At 38.1% G+C, this 20,988-nt stretch overlaps 3 protein-coding genes across 3 annotated transcripts; 2 read left to right on the top strand and 1 right to left on the bottom strand.

The window, feature by feature from the left end:
* The first annotated feature begins 1,897 nt into the window (after positions 1–1,897).
* LOC101305288 (AP2-like ethylene-responsive transcription factor TOE3-like) lies at positions 1,898–4,818 on the top strand. The gene is made up of 10 exons (XM_004305202.1): positions 1,898–2,274; positions 2,368–2,393; positions 2,475–2,505; positions 2,617–2,704; positions 2,782–2,927; positions 3,150–3,194; positions 3,306–3,409; positions 3,510–3,646; positions 3,789–3,914; positions 4,209–4,818. Exons 1-10 carry the CDS (start codon positions 1,898–1,900, stop codon positions 4,455–4,457), a joined length of 1,329 nt encoding a protein of 442 aa, XP_004305250.1. The 3' UTR covers positions 4,458–4,818.
* A 2,608-nt stretch (positions 4,819–7,426) lies between these two features.
* Positions 7,427–15,940, bottom strand: LOC101305581. Its single transcript, XM_004305203.1, has 13 exons — positions 15,848–15,940; positions 15,556–15,686; positions 15,330–15,477; positions 15,118–15,227; positions 14,785–14,868; positions 14,659–14,707; positions 14,483–14,574; positions 14,244–14,382; positions 13,949–14,022; positions 13,023–13,870; positions 12,635–12,751; positions 12,078–12,543; positions 7,427–7,502 (listed from the first exon to the last, which is right to left on the bottom strand). Exons 1-13 carry the CDS (start codon positions 15,938–15,940, stop codon positions 7,427–7,429), a joined length of 2,427 nt encoding a protein of 808 aa, XP_004305251.1.
* Positions 15,941–18,295: 2,355 nt separating this feature from the next.
* LOC101298335 (L-ascorbate peroxidase 2, cytosolic-like) lies at positions 18,296–20,395 on the top strand. Its single transcript, XM_004302791.1, has 9 exons — positions 18,296–18,526; positions 18,630–18,804; positions 18,943–19,008; positions 19,150–19,198; positions 19,290–19,372; positions 19,465–19,544; positions 19,659–19,761; positions 19,873–19,931; positions 20,069–20,395. The coding sequence occupies exons 1-9, from the start codon at positions 18,408–18,410 to the stop codon at positions 20,085–20,087; spliced, it is 753 nt and encodes a 250-aa protein (XP_004302839.1). The 5' UTR covers positions 18,296–18,407; the 3' UTR covers positions 20,088–20,395.
* The last annotated feature ends 593 nt before the right edge of the window (positions 20,396–20,988 follow it).

The raw sequence follows: 20,988 nt of genomic DNA on the forward strand, positions 1-20,988 counted from the left end.
GAGAGAGAGAGAGGTTCTGTCGTTCTGGCGGGCCATTGGGCTTTGATGGATTGGGCCCATCTACTTTCGGCCTCTAGCGGTAATGGGTGTACCGACTGTACTCGAAGACTCGTCTTCCTACTGCTCACGCCAGCTCTGTAATTTCGATCGTACATATGAGACCAAAATTTGAGTAGTTTATACTTTGGCATGATTTGTATTGCCTTTTTTTTATTTTGTTGGCTAGTCTGAATCATAATTCTTTCTATGCTCTATTCATATGCTAGTGAGATTAAATATGTAACATTATAGTGTCGGTTCATTCGAAGTAATCACTATGATATAATTGACCGATATAATTTGTTCAGTAATCTTTCAAAATATTTCTGATCCAATGTGTGTATGAAGCTACATGAAGTTACAATACCCATCAATTCTTGATCTCTTGGTCATTTTTTTTAATTGAGATTTGTTGCTCTTCATTTTATTGATAAGAACAGCAAAAACTTGCAAAAATGTTACTTTTTCACATGGGTACATTGAAGAAACATTGAAGGTTTAACCAGTCTCCTCATCTATCTAGTCATATCAGAAGTAACATCAAAAGCTAGGGAAAAGAAAAAGGAGGAAAAAGTAGAACACATCTTCTCTGAAACTAGCTTAAAGAGGTAAATGTGCCATGAGTTGGTTGTTCAACAGCATTCATTAATATGGTCATTCCTATGCTCCCCCAAGTCCCCCCCACTAAACAAGTAATAAAGCAAACTAGTCTAGGATCCAGATCTATGATAGATGAATGGCTAGGGGGCCTAGACATAGATATATAGGTGTCAGCCAAATAAAGGGGTAGGATGGTAGGGGGCAATATGAAGGGTCTAGTCACACAGTCACATTTATAGAATTGAGTCCTCCTATGTCTATATTTGAGATGTGACATTAGTTACATATCTCCCACCTATTTACAGTGCATCTCACTGACTCACCCTCTTACTCTCTCAGCTCCCTTTCAAACCCAATATTAAAACTTTTTGTTTCTTTTGTCAATTTCTCATGCATATTGTTGTGGTCTCCAAGCATTATTTTTTGGTTATACTTGCAGAAATGTAACTTTATTATTCACATGGGTACATTGAATAAACATTGAAGGTTTTAACCAGTCTCCTCAAATTACTTACTGAAGGTTAGTTTGTATCAATTACAAAAATCTAGTGTTGTTAAGAGTTAAACAGAACACGATTTGATGATTTACTGATTATCACAATGCGTACGAGTGTTTCAAATGATCCACTGCGGAACAACAACGTATTGTTACTCTCGTATTGTTATTAAGTCGTAGTTCAGTTCTAATAATATTATATCACAAACTGAGTCAGTTTGTCTTTTCATATAATTACATCTATCTGTTTTTTGGGTATGACTTCGGCAATGTCTTCCCCAGTACACAAGGTAGTATAATACAGTATTCAGAAAAGAAAAGAAAAAACAATTAATATAGAAAAATAAATACCATATGAAAATAATGATACGGCAAAATTATAGGTTTAATGCGACTGCAGTAGAAGCCTAGAATTAGCAAAGCTAGACCCGCCAAAACAAACCAAAGAAGAAGAAAGAATTAGGAAAATACTAATAGGCCCCTCTTGTTCTTTCCTCCAGCCCCAAGCTTCTCTCTCTCTTTTTATTAATATCTTCTTTTGTTTCTCCTGTGCATGAATATATCTCTCCCTCCTCTCTCTCCCAGTCCCAGCCGGCCTCTGATCCTCTCACGCCGGCCCTCCTCCTCCTCCTTCTTTAACCTCAACAACCTCCTCTCTCGCTCTCTCTCATAATAGACTCCTCCTCATTTGCTCCACCGCCACAACTACTAACTCTCAATTCAAAACTTCCGTTCCCATTTCGTCACGTAAAACCAGAAGCAATGCTAGATCTCAACCTCAACTTCTTCACCTCCGATATGGACACCTCCTCCAACGACGACTCCTCCTCCTCCACCACTCTCAACTTCCTCGACTTCCAATCCGACGTCGCCGCCGAGCCCGATCATCACCCCTCCTCCGACTCCCGCACCATCCAGCTCTTCCCCCCTCCGGCCAAGCAGTGGCTCGGCCTCTCCTCCGCCTCCTCCACAACCTATCGTTACCGCGCTTCTCCTCCTCCTCCTCCTCCGCCGCCGCAAGAGCAGATGATCGCGCCTCTCTCGGTCAAGAAGAGCCGCCGCGGACCGAGGTCCCGGAGCTCCCAGTATCGCGGCGTCACGTTTTACCGGAGGACCGGCCGGTGGGAATCGCATATTTGGTGAGGCTCTGGAACTTTATGCAGTCTGCTTTGGTTAAACCTTGATTGTGCTCTCAGATTTTTACCCCTTTCTGTTTTTTTTTACTTGTGTAGGGATAATGGGAAGCAGGTGTACTTGGGTAAGCAAAATTCATTTTCACTTTTTTGTTGTGCTTAATGTTTTGATTTGCTTAATTAATTGTGGATTTTTTTTTTCCCAGGTGGGTTTGATACTGCGCATTCTGCGGCTAGGTGAGAACTAAGAATCTGATTATGAACTGTTAATGTTATTAGTAGTGATTAGTGACTTTTTTACTGTTTGATTGGTTTGTAATTTTCGGGTGTTTGGTGATTTGATCTCAGAGCTTATGATCGAGCTGCAATCAAGTTCCGTGGAACCGAGGCTGATATTAATTTCAGTGTTGGTGATTATGATGAAGATATTAAGCAGGTTAGTGGGTGTTGGAGAGAGCTTTTTTACTGGGATTTTCTTGTGGGGTTAATTTTGATTGTGATTTTGTATTGCAGATGAGTAATTATACAAAGGAAGAGTTTGTGCAAATTCTGCGTCGCCAGAGCACCGGATTCGCCAGAGGAAGCTCGAAATACAGGGGAGTCACGCTGCACAAATGTGGCCGCTGGGAAGCTCGTATGGGTCAGTTGCTGGGCAAGAAGTGAGTAGCCCTTTTTGTTTTTCCTTTTTATTTTCTTTGGTTTGTACATTTCACAATCTTTTGGTAATCAGTTGCGGTGTGAATAAATGTGATAAGAGAAGAAGGGAACAACGAATTTGTGTTCTGTTGGGACCTAAATTGATTAAGATATGGGACTTGGTTTTGTAAAGTTTTTGGAATGAATTCAGAAATTGGTTTTCATTGGGTATGACTTGCCTGCAGGTATATATACCTTGGCCTATTTGATACCGAGATTGAAGCTGCAAGGTTTTTACGTTTATAAATAGGCACTATTTTACTTGATGTTTAAGTTTTGAGATATTACGAATCATGGGATGCCATTTATAAGTCTGTGTAGTGTTGTCCTTTTGAAACCAGAGCGTATGACCAAGCTGCCATCAAATGCCATGGAAGCGAAGCGGTCACCAACTTTAATCCAATCTTATATGATGGGGAGATAGAGGCTGAGCCCAACAATGCAGGTACTATTGTTATTAGATCTTTCATATGAATTGAGCAGAACACAAACTTTGTCTTTTGTTAATATTGCTATGTCATTTATTCATAACCCTTGTGGTACAGGCATGGATGGTAGTCTTGATCTAAACTTGGGAATTGCTCCCCCCTTGGCTTCTGAATGTCCAAATGAGAACATCAACTTGAGCAGTTTTCCTTTTCCGCTAGGCAGAAATGACCTGCCTATTCACATGAGATCAAGGGTATTGCTCAGATCCATTAAAAGTTCCACCCAGCTCAATTCAACTTTAATTTTCTTCAGAACTTATTCATTACCTATATATATCTCACCTCACAACTTTAGCAAATAAGCTACTCACTTCAAAACATTGTTGTTCTCTACAGAATGAGAACTCTGTTCCAGGATTTCCAGCAACTATGAGGACTCAATTACCTCGTGGCTTAATGGTGGCATCTGCGGAGCCTCCTCTAACGAGCAACATGAACTCCAACTTCTTTCCCATACATATGGTAATTTATTCATTTCTACCTTTAATTATATCTCGACTTTTGCACTGTTTTGATTTAACATGAATATGCACTTAGACTGAATGAAATGTTAAAAACGTGTGTTAGGATGTACTATTTGGTATTACATCTCTTTTCTATTGTTAAGACTTCAGAACTACGCATCAACTTAGGGTTCCCCTAGTAATTGCATTGTTTGGTGCAGAGAAAAATATACAATCTAATGAACACCAGTCTATGAGTGTTGTGGTTTTCCTGTCCAATTTATAACATCAACACTGTCCTTGTTACACTCAGGAAAGAGCAACGGAGAAGAGTATGGATGCTAACTCCTTCCGTAACTGGGCATGGCAAATGCAAGGCCATAATGATGGAGCAACTCCAATGCCACTCTTCTCTGCTGCAGCATCATCAGGATTCCCTTCTTCAACACCACCATCATCAGCTGCTGTCCCTCCGCTTCATTTTCCCAACACATCATTTCTCCAGCGCCACTTTTCCCCATCGTTCACCAACAGCACACCCCATTTCTATTGCAGGAGCTGAAGAAACCAAATAGGATTTAACCACGGTAATAATTTAACCCTCGGGTAGGACTGGTAACAAAATTTTTATTTCTTCCACAATGTAAAGCTTATGAAACTTTGAAGCGTCTTCAATATCATGGCACTATGGGTGATATTATGGGAGTACGGGAGAAATTCATGTAGGTTTGCCTTGTATGGCATAATTTAGATCCAATTATCTCACAACACCTCTTTCTGAGGTGCTGAACTCTGTAATTTAGATTGCATGGCAGTATGTTACCCTATTCTGATTCCCCTGCCATATTGGTTGTATTGGGTGTCATAATGCTCAGTCATTTACTTAACCTTATTAGTAATGAAATGATACATTTTCCAGGTCCAAAAGAGATTGTATTAAAAGGAAAAGTAAGAGCCAAAAATTGTGGTTCATAGTTCAAACATATAGCAACAGGCTACATAACTATGAATATCATCTTTTAGGACAAATAGAGCACTTTTTCTAATCTTACCCCTAATCTTACGGTGACATTAAAGGCGATAACTAAGTCATTGAAGGCGATGGAACCCTAACTGGCCTAATCCAATTGTTCATCCTTCCTCACACTACTAACTATGCACACAAAGTTGTGCTCTCTGTCCCAATGATCAGCTGGCAATGCACAACAACTTTGGGTTTTTTGTGTTGCTAAAGGGATTTAGGGTTTGTGGTACACACACACTTGTTCACGAGTACCATGTATAATTTCATGGGTAAAGTAAAAGGTAAAGTGAGAATCCGGAATCCTCGGCTTTGGGTACAATATCTGGAAAAGGATGGGCAGGGGCCTCGGTTGTCCTCTGATCTGTTACATTTTGTAGTTTAGCATCTTGGTGTTTTATGAGCAGCGTGAAAAGTCTTTTGAACTCTTCACTGTTTCACTCTGTAACACCATTCATTACTACCACCCACCCCCAACCTTTGTAACCCTGTTATCTTTTACAATTTCCTGTTTAATTTTTTTCTTAAACAGTTAAACTCATACTTTTATTAACTCAATTAACCCATGAAAGTAAAGTAGCCATGCTATATTGTGACTATTTTTATTAATCGTAAAATGTATATTATAAGAGTATATATAACTAAGTTGAGAATTAGAAATGACCAAACTAACTTACTATATATAACGTACTTCTATAATCCTAACAAATTTAATGTACGTACTATATTCAAAACTTTTTATATTATATGTCAAGCTAATTTTTCTTACAATCTAATACTAAAGAATATTATGTTTAAGATCTCAATCATTTTCATTATTGATACATACTAATCGAATGAAACTAAAAACTTGCAAACATTACATGTGTAGAGCTCCATAAAATATTTTGAAGGTGTTTGAAAATTTTGGATGCTAAGACAGTTATTTCTTAGTTATTATATTAAAAGTTATGTTATGATAACTTTCTTAATAATTAAACAAATTTCATTTCTAAAATATTTTCTTATTCGATCGAAGAAAAGAATATTTTCTGAAATTTCAGTTTGATAGATAAAATGATATAAGATTTTTTTCAAAAAAGTAATCATAGTGCTGGCAAACTCTTCTTTTTTTGGGTTATATGCTTTTCAGACTTTCCTGAGTCTTTCGTTTTTTCTTTCCACAGACTTCAAGGGCTACGAGGCTGCATGCTGTCACCTACGACTGGGTAAACCTGATCATCTCGTATCATCTGAGATAGGATAGGGATGATAGGAGAGGAAGATCGATGAATAGCGACCTTTATATCTCTGGGATCTCTGGAGCGAGCTCAGTACGTACTAGTACTGTTCATCGCTACTACAGCTGTGCTCTGAGCCTCGTCGTCTCTGCGTCTGCGTCTCTGTGACCTCTGTGTCTTTTACTGCTCTGAGTGCATGGCATCATTGCATATATCTGTATATATATGTTTATGGTTTTATGTAAGGAAGGTTCACTGTTCTTATATGGACATGGCCCAGAAGAACCAGAACACATAAACAAGTGTATTATGACGAACAAGAAAGATCACCTCGTGATTTGCATATCTCTCTCTCTCTCTGATCAATCTTGCAGGTACAGTAAACTTAACCAAGCTCGTTCAATGTGTGGTTGGCTCAGTCTCATGAATAATCGCACCCAAACTCAACTCGACTCCTTGGCTCTCTAGCTCCGTTTTGTCTATAATGCTTTAAGTTGGGAGATGATGATGATGCTTCTGTCATTTTCACCATCAACCTTTTTCTTTTCCCGCTTTTTGGTTTGTTTGTTTCATCCACTAATAGTAGTTCTAATTTTGACGATAGGGTAAGCTATTAACCGGTTACCTAGGCTAGCCAAGTCTGTAAACCGACCTAAGATACAGTTAATTAAAGTAAGTAAAAGTTCAATTGAGCTAGTTCCCGAAGTTTGGATCATTCAATGATTCAATTACTTTTGATTCTCAATATTGCTAAACTTATTACATTAGTTTAAACTTGCTACTTAGTTTCTCTGTCTAATGTTCGAGTTTCAACTCCTATTATTTTCTGGCTAACCGGTTTGAGAGATCTTCAGGTTTATGTGCTTATGGCAGAAGATTAGTTTGGATTTACTAGGATACTGATTAGGTGGGCATGTTACTGATTAATTTAGTAACATAACGGAGGTAACATACATGTTATCTTACTCCTAATAAAAATATAAAAACAAGAGGAAATTTTATAAATACCCGAACTAAAGGTTATTCATCATTTTGATGTCCCAAATTTAAAAACTATTAGTTTGGTATCTCAACATTTAATCCCAATACAATTAACGTACCCTCCAGGCCTCCATCAATAACAGTGTCAAGTCTATCATTGTGCAAACAATCTCAAAGATAATTTCGCCCTTTCATTTTCTCTTTCTTTATTTTTTTGGCTGTGCCTGTATGTTTTTTTCTCTGGCTTCGTCCGTGCCAAAAACCCAAAAACTCTCTGGCTCAATCCATGCAAAAACCCAGAAAGCATTTTTAACTATCTATACAATACAATAAACTCATATCCCTCACCAACCATATTTCATACAAAAACCCAGCAAACAAATTGGTAATTTAAAAGTTTTAAACCAAAGTAAAAACCCATATATAGGTGTGTAAGACTGAAGTTTGTTTGGGGTACAATGGAGTACATGAGGGGAGGAAGAGAGAAGGAGAGAGAGCAGTTGCCTACTCCAAAGACGAAGAAACCCAACCAGTACATCTAAAACAACAAGAAACGAAAATATCCCAAAGAAGATGAAATCTTAACGTTGTTAAAGACGACATGTATTGATAGTAAGTCGAATTTTGATGTTTGGGTACTAATCTAATAGTTTTTAAAGTTGATACACCAATGTGATGAATGGCTTATAATTGGGGTATCATTTGTAAAATTCCCTCTAAAAACAATGAAGGAGCGGGAAAACAGAAATGCATGTCCTTGACAAAAATATTGAGTTAACATTGTTATGAACAAATGTACTAAAACTATGTTAGGAGCTAAGCAACTTTAAGGCAGTATGATAAGTTTAAAAAGTTATGAACTCAGCCAGTTGTGGGATCATCCAAACTTTAGGACCGTTTGTGATAACAACTACTTCTGTACCTGAGTTCATCCAAATTCAACTCACCTCAACAAAAGAGAACCTCTAGCAGAGCTGTGTTTTGAGAGCTAGAGTAACCTATGCTAGCAGTGAAGTTATCTTTGCTATATCGTCAAGTCATCATATCGGTCCCTGCAACTAACCCATTCATTAAATACAAAAACAATTTGGAGTTGTGAAGTTATTCATGTTCATCGTGCACGAAATAGAAACTTTTTAGTTGATCCACTTTCTAATTTTGCATTGTCCTTGATGAATTCGGGACTATTGAATCGGTCCCAGATCTATTTCACTAGTTGTAAACACGTAAACCCCGCATTACTTTTCTAAAGAATAGTCGACTCGATTCATTGATTGATGGTTAATTATATTATGCACAAATTTGTGCCCAGAATTTATCACTGAATTAGGTGCAAATGTAAAACATAATAACCAATCCTTCCCTTCTTTATGTAAACACAGTAGATCGAATAGCATGTCATTATTTCAACAATGAAAAAGAATAGGATGTCATTATTCTCTCTAGCATGCATGGAGAAATTATACAACACAACACAGAAAACACATAATGCTGTTGCTATATGCTTCTTCATTCAACTATTCCAACCAAAAATTTGATGCATCACTTCTGTAGAGTAGTGGTCCTCTCTCTCTCTCTCTCTGTAATCAATCTTCCATATAAAACCTGGGTTCCTAGGTTCAATTTCTCTCATGAGTGACCAGATCATCACACACAGAACAGAAGAGTAAATGAGTCTGCCGGAGCCTATAGCCCAAAGGTTAGTCACCGTATTCATACCCTCCACCTAACAAGTACCAAAGTACCTGAATTTCCATAGGGTAGGCGCCAGGCCAGCTCGAATCTTCAGAATTACTTCATGACAGGTCGATGAGTCATAATCAAAGCCTCCTCCTCCTACATGCTACTACGTACTGTTAGTAAACTAGTCGACCTATTCTTATCCCATCTATGGCATTCTATTTTTCACTGTATTTAAGAGAGAATGACGAGTGATTAATTGAGTATCCAGAATCCAGTACCAGTCTTGAATGTTTTCTCTGTATATATGCGAGCTTCTTCTTTTCTAGGGCAAACAGTATTACTGGGTTTCAAACTTTCAATAATGAAATAGTACTCTGTATTGCATGCGCGCGCATTGGACAATAAAGCCTACTGAATTATTTAACGTTACACCAGTACGTAACTTATTCCCCCATGAGTGGTCTTCTCTCTCTTTATTTTCTTTTAAAAGGGGGACTGACCTAGAGTTGTCTTCTCAGTCCTTCTCCTTCAGTTAGGGTTTCAGGTTTCTACTCTCACAAGCTTTCATTTTCTACTACCAACACGTTTCAACTTCAAATTAATTAATTTATTCCCAAGTTAGTATTATTTATTTGGATTAATTTCAGTTTACCCCCATCAACTTTAGGTCGATCATCATGTTAGTCATTCTTCTTTCAATTTCATCAAAAACACCCCTCAACTCCCAATTTTCATCAGTCGCGCATGTCCAAACCTCCAATCTTCATCTAATTCTTTTGTCAAGTGATGACTTGATATCAAGAAGAAAGTCAAATTCTAAAAGTTACCTTTCGGACCATTTTCTCCCCATATTGATACACATCTTCGTTCCCATCACAACCCCCTAACCTTGGTGATTTTTGTGGATTGAATGCAATTTGTTTATTTTTCCTTTTTCCTTTTTTCTTTCTTCTTGATATCAAGTCATCACTTGACAGAGAAATTAGATGGAGATTGGAGGTTTGGACATGCGCGGTTGATGAAAATTAGGAGTTTATGGGTGTTTTTGATGAAATTGAAAGAAGAAGGACTAACATGATAATCGACCTAAGTTGATAGGGGTAAACTGAAATTAATCCTATTTCTTTCCTACTTTTGGATTGAACTTCTGGTAATTTCTTACAGAAAATATAATGGTTTGTAATGAGGTACCTATTACCTAACTGGTGGATTCCACAAGATTACGTACACCGGATTAACATTGTTAGGATTTAGGAAGCAAAGAAAGTTGTGATGTGGTGGGTTTACAAACCGGTTAACTCCTAAAGGCGATGAGAGTCATGAGACCAGTGAACGTAGAGGACATACGTACGTATACGAGTATTTTTTTTACTCTTTTTTTTTTTCTTCTTCGAATACGATAGTGAGAGGACATTAGGCATGTACGAACTGGGCTCCAATAGATTCCCAAAGCTGATTTTCAGATTGTGCTCTCGCCAGCCTAACAGAGCGGTAAGTATTTAAGTACTGACCAGTTGAACACTACTGTGAATCTGTACCTCTACGATCATTATTGATTTTAAGATTTGGTGCTTTCATTATTTACATGTATAGTGAAATCGTTGTAATGGTTGTATTCAAGCCGCAAGTGTAGTAAACGTCTCAAGCATACTAAACTTCAAGTACTATTCGAGAACTATGATTAAGCGTTCAAGGTTTGTTTGGAACGAAGAGTGTAGTTTGGTCGCTCTGTTGATACAAGCAGCCCTTTTTCAATACAGCAGTTTAGAGGTCCAAGTCCATTAGTTGATTTGATATCAAGGAAGCAAGGTCCAACCGTCCAAGATTCAGTGCTCGGAGACTCGGAACAAAGTATTCAGGTGGAGCTCAAGGCTCAACAACTCCAGAAATGTAATCTATCCCAGGCGACAATTTGCCGAAATCCATAGCAACAAGAAAACCGGTTTCGTATGGAAAGACATCATCACAAACCATGAAGGCTTGATCGCTGACTTTAAACATAACAACTAGTGTCAAAATAGAAATAGCCAAACCCCAGAAGCAGCCAATCGAATATTTCTTTTGTATGCTTCAGTCCTACTGGGTTCCCCTTAGGTCCACTTGAACTAATTCCTTCATATATTTGATGCTCGAGGGACAACAGAATAAGAATCGGTCTGAACATCCAGGGACTTCATTAACATCTATTTAATCATTACATATTCAGACAGGTGAACATATGTTCTCAAACTCACTAGGTGACATTAGGTAAGATAGACTCGTCCATCAAGTTCACCAAAGAAGACCGAAGTATATTTGCCAATCTAGTACCGGCAGCACTACCTGCATAGAAAGAACACAAGACATTACAACAGTTAGGGACATTTATCTGAACAAGACAGCAGTGGGAATAAAGAATAAAAAAAATTCTGCAGATACTTTATTTAAAAACAATTATTCCAAACATGCAGCATAGAGACTTCTATCCACAATCAATTTTGAAACTTCTCCATCACCTCATTATGCATATCGCGTACCTCCTAAATAGCGCCAAATTTTAGAACTAACATGTCTAACTTTTGAATTTGAACATGCATCAACATAAAATATAGAACACCTTTCGCACAGAGGAAACATATAATTCAAGTATAAGAAAAAAAAAAAAGTTTACATGGTAGATTTTGATCCCTAATTGGTACTTTGAGCAACTTCATACGAAGCAGTATATAACTACTATATATTAAAAAAACAATATATTAACATAATCACAGAAAAAGGAATTTATCTATTTCAATATCTATGTGGAGTATCTGACCTTGCTTTACACGAATTTTGGTATCAGCACATTCGTGTTCCCTGGTATCCATCATAGCATATTTATATCCTTCATATTTTGCAACTCAAGAAAGTGTGCAAATAGGTCTATTGGTAACATACGCCTCCACTCCATGGAGTGTCACAGTCGCTGCATTCAAACTTGCCACAACGAAAGGAATGCCAATGCTTTGGGCCTCTCACAAAGCCAGTGAATGCATAACATCCCTTCACACTTCCCAGAAAAATCAAATTCCCAAATAAAAAGACTAGGACATGATCCTTACCAGATGGCACAAACAACCGAGAATATATCCTCTCGAAGGGAAAGGTTACATCAATCGAAGCATCCATCTCCATCACATTGGACCCAAGTACGAAAAAGAAACTCTAGCTCAAAGAAACTCACATTTCAAACCCTTTGCTGCTTAGATTGCTAAAGTAACTTGACTGAGTCTTCGAATCTTCATAATAGGGAATGAATTTGTTATATCCCAGTCTCTCATTTCTCAGCAATTCTGATATTCCTAAATCACTTGCACTCTTGACCCCATTCCATTGACCCCAATGACTATTTGATACTAGCACATCACTGACCTGTTGAGGGGTGGACTGTGCGAATATAGATGGATTGGACTGTGTGAATATAGATGGATTGGATTGAAATTGATTTGGATTTTGTGGAGAAAGTAGTCGTCCATCATTCAAGGAAGAGTATGTATTCCTGAAATGGTCATGAAATCCTAAGCTTTGCTGTGTAAGAGTTGACTGCTGTCTCATCATATGGAGCCTTGCATCTGGCTGAGAAGAATTATACTGTGATAACGTCGCTCTCCCTCTCTCCAATATACCATTACCAATATCGAAACTTGATGGCTCAAAGAGCTCAGCATCGCCAGTGATGCCAGGATAACCAGTGGGCATAACAGATGGCTGCACCGATTGATTCACTGGGGAACAGAAACCAAGCTATTAAGAATTGATCTACTTAAATAATAAAATAAAAACACAAACCAATTTCAGGAAAAGAGAAATACAAACCAAAACTGTCAAATGCCTGGTCCCCCCTCCTAGATCTCCCATGAGAAGAAAAACCGGGTGGTGATGCCCTTCTTGGTATTGAAAATCCTGGTGGGATCGAATTAGGCACCTCTGTAGCTGTCAAATTATATTGGAGCAAAGAGTCAAGGTAATGGACAAATTTACGCATGATAATTAGTAAATCCTTACAAAAAGAATTAAAATCATTGCTACATCTCAGCTCTTTAATTGCGAGAGGGACCCAACATAAATCCCAAACCATGAACTAGAAAAGTAGACTCTACCAGCTGTTTACAGAAAATAAGTATATAAGTTACTAGGCAAACCAGTAGAACAGGAAAAGACCGAATTACAGTAATGTAGTTAGATTATATAGCAAGGTACAAACCTGAAGCTTTAGGAGACAAAAAAGAATGGCTCCTGGGAAGATTTGAAGACTCCACATGTATGAAAGAATCCTTGTTTAAATCAGATAAAGAAGAGTAGTCCTTGGGCGGATGCCATATATTATCAGAAGAATCCTCTTGCTGGGCAAATGAGAACCTGGACTGCTTTTTCTCTGGCATTTTGCGTAAACTTGGTACTCTGAGAAGACTGCATTCTTTATCAGTTTCACCCAACAAATTAACCAGATTATGAAGCTCAGTTAAAGAACCTTCAGGTGCATCCAAATTCATCATCAAAATATTTGAGATTATGCCACTCTCCCCTATATCTGAAGAAAGATTGCGGTCCATACTGGCTTTATTGTTTTCGAACCCTTCCAAGTACTTCCCTAATTCCATATTTGGTAACACACAGGAAGGATCAAATGTAGCAACGCTAGTTCCTTTGTCATCACATGAACTTATGGATAAGTTTGATGATAGACAATTTAAGTTTCTGCTGCTTATAAAGTCGACGGATTCAATATCTCGACCAACACCATTATCTGGTGATAGACAATGCCTCGAAGTTAAATCTACAAGAGTGCTATCTACAAAGGCTTCCACGGGTTTATTCGATACAGCTATTTCAACATTTTCTTCACTATTCTGTTTAGTCAGTACCAACGGATCCAAACTATTAAAATGCACTTCACAGCTATCTTCAGATGTAATAGATCTTACTCCGTAATTAGAACTTTCAGAGCTCGCAACTTTCAAGGCATGAACATCATTAGACGTCTCAGGCTTTTGATAGAGAGTCATTTCAGCACTTGTTCCCAGGGGTACACTAGGGGCAACCTGCACGACCCTGATAGAGGATATCAGACAACATTAGATCTCAAATCACACAAATAAAGGCAGGACACCAGACCACTATATTTTATACCAAGAAGTTCTTGCAGGAGTAGCTCTTCTAGAGTCTTCATCTGCACAACATCCCTTAAACTCATCCCTAGTGATCTGTTGAAATGAGGTAAGTCAAAGGTTAGTATAACCGGTATGCATAGTGTGGCTACTACCGTTGCTCATAGGGCATACTGTATTATATATCCATAAATGCTAATAATACTTCATCCATGATCTTCAGCTTTTTGTTTGTTGTTAGTTATTACAACAACTAATCAAACACACACAAAAAATTATGTAGAGTCTTACATTTATAGGATGGTTGAGAGTCTTACATTTATAGGATGATTGACAAGTGGTTTAGCTGCAGATAATATTTTTGATTTGTTATTCTCATCCACTGGTGGAGGTAACCCTTTTCCTGGACGCTGATGCAGATTATTTGTAACACCGATAATCTGTAAATCTTTACTCCTGTGAAGTCAGTAGAGGTAAAGTTATAATATATTATTGCCCAAAGATAAAAGAACGATGAAACTGGATGAAGCATATGCATCCCAGAAGAACTTAATACCTTTCAAAGGCCGAAACCAGTTCATCTTTGGAAAAACTATCTTCCTGAGAGCCAAAATCATGAAGATACATACAATCTGCATTGCTACAAGGCTGAACAGAAAAATAATTGTCCTTAATGATCACAACCAAGTTCTTTTTACAAAGAGAACCACAGAGGATGAAATAATTACCTACCACATTTTTCAACCATGCATGGCAGTACTTTGTTGTTCCAAAACATGCTCTACAGAAGCAAACTGTAACTGTTACAACATGGCAATCCTACCATCATAATCTTAATGAGTTACAAGACAGGCTTACCTCAAAGAATTACCATCTAATACAAAACTGTGCACCGATTGAATACATCGAGCTGCTTCATATTCACTTGAGTAAGTTATATACCTAGCAGATGGAATGAAACCATTACTCAGAAGTTAAAAGATAATGATACAGCATTCGATAGCCACCCACCATGCCTAGTAAGTCTATCTATACCCTAGCCAAAATTTTAAAAATTAAATATGATTATTTTGGTTATGCAAAATAAGGGGTCATGAGAAATTAATCAAGATGGCGAGACAAGCCGAACACTGTTCAGCCCACATCTAGCATGTTTAAGTTTAAGAGATTGAAAGTGGTAAGCCATCTTACACACAACAGCTATTGTTCGTAGCATGCTGAATATCCCCAGTCGATGTACGAGAAATAGAGACCTTCAACACCTTTCCATACTGGCCAAAATAGTCCCTTCGCTTAAGAAGCTAGTAACAACCCAACAAAAAGAAATTGTAGCTCAGAATCTACATCAATGAAAGTACAAGATTTCTTGGGAAACAGAACAGGGTGAAATAACAGCTACTTACCTCTTCTTTTGCAAGGTTAAGAGGCAATCCAATTATGTAAGCTAGATTCCGCTGGAGAACTCTAACATCAGTTAGAAGCTTCTTTGCTTCAGGTCCTTTGGGAGGCTTCTTCTGTTTCCGCTTCTGATTAACTTCAGTCACCAACCTGCTCGAAAGTCTAAGAATTAACAAACAAAATCCACAACTCAGCACAGAATTCCACACATCTAACCGAAAATTCTCTTACATTGTTTTACAGTCTGCTGCCACCCTCATAATCTTCTCTTTGTCGTAAGGTGATCGGCACAGTGGACACCGCCCTTCCCTCCCATCCTTCTCCGCCATTTCCATAATGTGGTTCCAGCACCACAGACACACCTGTTTGTTTCATAAATTGAAGAATCAGAGTATGACTAGTAAAGTAAATACCGAAAACACAAAAACAAAAACAGCTCTACAAAGCAAACAGCTATCTACTCTAAAACGAACACGAGCCAGTGAATTTGAGTGAATCAAAGCGAGAGTTCAAGCAATCAAACCTCATAGCCACAATCGCAGGGCTTGAGCTGCTGATCGGTCAAATCCATCTCCTCGGCGCAAATCGGACACGTCTGTTCTCCGACGTCACTCATGGCTTCCCTGAAACAACAAGAGAAAAACAGGTCAGACCAACCGCATTGCAATTCCCCCCAAACAATCGAATCCGAAGTCCGCGTTTCACTGAAACCCTAACTCGCAGAATGCAATTCAAACAAAATTGAGAGTCGGAGACAGTAAGAGAGACTTAGGTAAAGACTTACAGAGAGAGAGTGAGAGTGAGAGAGTAGCAGAGGAAGAAGAAGAGGCTGCAAATCGCAGGATAAGATAAAATGAGAGAAGCAAAAGCAGAGAGGCTTTTTTGAGGTTTCTTTGGATTTGTTGGCCGAGCTTTTTGGTTTGGAGTTTCTCTCTCCCTTGCTCTCTGTGCTTTTGTTTTTGTGCGCGTCTGAGTGTCACTGACGTGGCTTCTGGCGCCGTTGGATTGGTATTTGTATTTCAAATCCGTCCGTTCAGCTGGTTGCCCTAAACCACGACCAGCCAACTAACTCTTGCCTGGGCTTTGACCGGAGTTATTGCCATCCAATCTGGGCTGGGCCTGGGGCAAAGCATCATTTATGGACTCGACACTCGAATAATTGGTTGACCGTTGGCCCCAAACTCCAAAGTAAGAGCAACATTACTCTTGAGGAACATTGTTTTTACACAAAACATAAATCTGAGCAAAACAGGAGTCAATAACAGAGTAATGATGTAGAATCATAGTTGACCCAACATTCCCAGCAGAGTAAATATGTTAAACGAGCATTTCTCTATGTTAGCGTTAGCTTAATGGTTTATTGTCTTTTATTATATGTCGTGTATTTACATGCCGTATATATACAATTTTTTTTATACTGTGAATGTGTCTGACCTTTAAATTATATTGTGAATGTGTGAATTATACTATGAATGGGTCTAACCTTTGAATTAGACATAAAAAAAGTGTTTTTTTTTATTATTGTTATTCTTTTGGTGTAAATGAAACTGAGAATAATGTAAAACTTAAACACATTTTCCACTAAGCAGCATAATGGATTATAGTTGATCTCCGAAACTAAATAATATGTTCTTTATTCCCTCGTTGCTTATCCATTAATCTGTGCTCTTTTCTTTTTCATAGATTTCATATGCTGCCTTGTGAAAGGTGTATGGCTTTAAGCAAATTTCATGTTAAACAAACTAGCTAGTTCGTTCAAATTCATGCTTTGTGCTTACCCGAAGGAAGTGTTACTTCTTCAATTCTGTCTTCTTTCAGGTACAACAACACTAATATACATGAATGTTATAGCTGTCATAAAATAGAAAATAGAAAATTCTCACTTCGATTTGATATATAGTTATATACATTAATCAAAGACATGTTGCCTTCTAGAAGTCACTAAAATAATTTCTTTCCTTCCACCGTCACACTTCTAGTCTAAAAGACTCTAGAATCTCCCCCCGCCCTAAAACGCAGAAGTTTATTCTTGAAACGACTGCACCATCCACCACCCCTTGGACTAGCAACAGACCCCGCCAGCCACCAGTCTACTACTCTCCCCCCGACACTTGTCCATACTCTTTTCAAATGCCAATAGACCTGTAAATGGACCGGATCTGGAGCGGATCTATCTAGATCCGGATCCGGATCCGTAATAGAAATTTTGGATCCAGATCCGACCCGTTACCCGCCGGATCTTTGATAGCTAGATCCAAATTCAGATCCGGCGGGTTAACGTATACCCGACCCGTTAATCCGATCCGCTTATGATTATAAATATTTTCAAATTTTAAATAATAATTTCTTAATTTTATCATAAATTTTTATAAAACACTAATGAAATATTATAACAAAATAAATATATTTACATCAAAAGTTGAATTACATGGCCAAAATACTCCTTAACAATAAACTAATATATTCAAAATACTAAACCTCCAATGTATTTAGCAAAGAGCATAGAAAAAAAATAGGCATCGTAACCTTCAACTTCATCAAATGATCATACTTTAGACGCAATTTAGACGTTTAGGTTATCAAAATAATTATTATATTATTTAATATTTATCAATAATATTCTATTTATAAAAATATTATTTAATTATTTTTAAACGGATCCGGGTCCTTAACGGATCGGATCAACCTCGATCCGTATCCGATCCGTTTAATAAACGGGTAAACGAATCCGGGTCCTTAACGGATCAACGGGTCTAATTTTCGATCCAAACCCGTTTAAAAATCATGGATCTGGAACGGGTCCGAATTAAGGTCGGTCCATTTACAAGTCTAAATGCCAATTTGGTCACACCACAGCCGCACATCTCTCCCACGTCGCACGCTCCTAACCGTCCCTCTCATACGTCAAGTTTAGCGCCAGGTAGAACCTTCTTCTGTCATCATATATATATATATATATATATATTCATTTGCTGTGTATCAGTTCATAAGCACCAGTGATCCACTACAACTAGTTTGATCGTTCCGAGTATTCTGACTCGATCTGTGTATAAGTTTTCTGATAAACGATCTGTTCTTTTTCCATGGGCAAGTGTTATCCAAGCGTGAGCGAGGAGTACCAGAAAGCTGTTGAGAAATGCAAGAGAAAGCTGAGAGGACTGATCGCCGAGAAGCACTGCGCTCCTATAATCCTCCGAATCGCGTATGAACTCTTATAAGACCACTCTGTTATTCTTTGTTTGTTAATAATCAACTAATTAAGGGCGAGTCATGATCGAGCGTATTGTGTGTGATGAATTGCTCAGGTGGCACTCGGCTGGGACGTTTGATGTGGCGACAAAGACCGGAGGGCCGTTCGGGACGATCAGGGATCCGGCGGAGCTGACTCATGAAGCAAATAAGGGACTTGATATTGCTGTCAGGATTTTGGAGCCGATTAAGGAGCAGTTTCCGATTCTCTCATACGCTGATTTCTACCAGGTACATTTGCGTTACCAACGTTGAGCTGAAGTATTCGATGATTTAAGTTAATGTAATTACTAATTAGTAACAAACTGTCTACATGACTAAATTTGTGATTTGGCCTTGATTGAAATTGTGATTGATTGTGGTTTGAAGTTGGCTGGAGTTGTAGCTGTGGAAGTAACAGGAGGGCCTGAGATTCCTTTCCACCCTGGTAGACCGGTGAGCGAACACCTTCTTATTACACTTTCTAGCTAAGAATACATACTTCGTTAACTTTTAACACATTTCTGTTTTGTTTCTAAATATGCAATGTTGTATTGATAGTTCTTGTTGAATGGCTCTTGCATGTACTAATTTCAGGACAAAAAAGAAGCACCACCGGAAGGTCGCTTGCCTAATGCCAATAAAGGTTTGTCATTACAGAAAAATCATAACTAGAACCGCATGATATACATGATGAAGATGAAAATGCTTATTGTTGGTACCTACCATGAAAGCAGGTGTGGATCATTTGAGGGATGTCTTTGGCCATATGGGTCTCAGTGACAAGGACATTGTTGCATTATCTGGTGGACACACCTTGGTCAGTTCATCATCATCACCAGGATTCAGCATTAGCTTCTAATTTACTGATATAGTTTTAACATTTTTACTCTTTGGGATTTTCCGATGCAGGGTAGGTGCCATAAGGAGCGCTCTGGATTTGAAGGACCTTGGACAACCAATCCCCTCATTTTCGACAACTCCTATTTCAAGTAAGAATGAACTCCCATTTGAGTATTACAGTTGAATATGTATAATCTGTATTGATCAATTTGAACCTATTTCAAGTAACCATGCACTGCATATGTTGTTTCCTAATTGAACAGGGAACTTATCAGTGGAGAGAAGGAAGGTCTGATCCAGCTTCCATCAGATAAGGCTCTTCTTGAGGATCCAGTTTTTCGCACTTATGTCGAGACCTATGCTGCGGTCTGTATCTCATAATCCATTGTGTAATCTCAGTACCCTATCTAGCTATACTAATCTGACACTAGCTACTTAACTACTTCTGTTTTTGTTTTAAATTTTCGCTCTTATTAGGATGAGGATGCTTTCTTTGCTGACTATGCCGAGGCACATCTGAAGCTCTCGGAGCTCGGGTGAGTACATGAAACAGTTCACCTTAGTGCTTAATTATGATTATTTTTTCCTTGCTGATTATAATCCCTGCATTTTTTTTTTTTCATCTATCTGAAAATTTTGACTTCCTTTGTATCATTATCTTTTTTGCCACCAGATTTGCAGATAGTGAGTGAAAGAACTGTAAACTTGCTAGCCAGCCAGGTCGTGCAATACTGGAATTCGATCTCCTATACTAATAGACTGAAATTTTGCTTGTAATAAATAGTTTGTGCTATATATTTGGTTTTCTGGCAATGACGTCGTTGGGGTTGGCATGGGCAAAACTAGTGTTTATAAACATCATGATCCTATGTCTCGTGTTTGAAAATTGGAGTGGAAGTTATGCTTTTTACTTTTGTTGAAATAAGATTGTACTAGATGATCCAAAGAACTCATTAAAATGTAACAAGGAAAGTGCGTGATGTTAACTCATTAGCTTTCATTTGTGGTTCAATGTGGCTATACTAGAGGTCACGCATTTTGATTGCAAAGAAAATCTTATCAAGGAACCTATCTTTGCATAATGGAACAAAAGACTGTACTGTTAGAAATCTACTTGTTGCACGTAATTATGATGTGACCCAAACTAATGATTATTCACTTGTTGAATCTGACCAAAGAGGTTCAACAATTTGGCAATGTGTTTGGTGGAAAGAACTGAAAAGAAATCAGGCTGGCTTCAACCATATAATTCATAATTTTCTGAACTTTGGAAGAGGGGAGACTCCAAGTCTCTAAGTTTATGAGCTCATTCAACATTTTAAGCAATTATTGCTAGTAGCAGATAACTAAGTCGATCATCCACACATAGATCATGCATCAATCAACTATTGTTTAATTGTATTTGAATAAAAGTTTGGAGGAAATACCTTATTCAATCTGTTCTTCAATTATGTGAATATGTTATAGCTCAAGTGGGTTGTATTGCAGGGCATTATACCATTTGTCGTTGTGCAGGAGTATCTTATACTTAGATACTAAGAAATGACCAACTATCTGGACTGAATGTCTATATCTTAACCACCTCCATGCATG

The sequence above is a fragment of the Fragaria vesca genome, linkage group LG6, assembly GCF_000184155.1.
Source record: "Fragaria vesca subsp. vesca linkage group LG6, FraVesHawaii_1.0, whole genome shotgun sequence".
NCBI classification, from domain to species: domain Eukaryota; kingdom Viridiplantae; phylum Streptophyta; class Magnoliopsida; order Rosales; family Rosaceae; genus Fragaria; species Fragaria vesca.

Coding starts and splice junctions, on each gene's coding strand:
- LOC101305581 (XM_004305203.1), bottom strand. CDS start 15,940: ATGAGTGACGTCGGAGAACAGACGTGTCCGATTTGCGCCGAGGAGATG. Junction 14,383..14,482: donor CTGGTTTCGGCCTTTGAAAG/GTATTAAGTTCT, acceptor CTGACTTCACAG/GAGTAAAGATTTACAGATTA. Junction 12,544..12,634: donor CCAGGCATTTGACAGTTTTG/GTTTGTATTTCT, acceptor TCTGTTCCCCAG/TGAATCAATCGGTGCAGCCA.
- LOC101298335 (XM_004302791.1), top strand. CDS start 18,408: ATGGGCAAGTGTTATCCAAGCGTGAGCGAGGAGTACCAGAAAGCTGTT. Junction 18,527..18,629: donor CCTATAATCCTCCGAATCGC/GTATGAACTCTT, acceptor TGAATTGCTCAG/GTGGCACTCGGCTGGGACGT. Junction 19,373..19,464: donor TATCTGGTGGACACACCTTG/GTCAGTTCATCA, acceptor TTTCCGATGCAG/GGTAGGTGCCATAAGGAGCG.
- LOC101305288 (XM_004305202.1), top strand. CDS start 1,898: ATGCTAGATCTCAACCTCAACTTCTTCACCTCCGATATGGACACCTCC. Junction 2,506..2,616: donor ACTGCGCATTCTGCGGCTAG/GTGAGAACTAAG, acceptor ATTTGATCTCAG/AGCTTATGATCGAGCTGCAA. Junction 3,410..3,509: donor GGCTGAGCCCAACAATGCAG/GTACTATTGTTA, acceptor CTTGTGGTACAG/GCATGGATGGTAGTCTTGAT.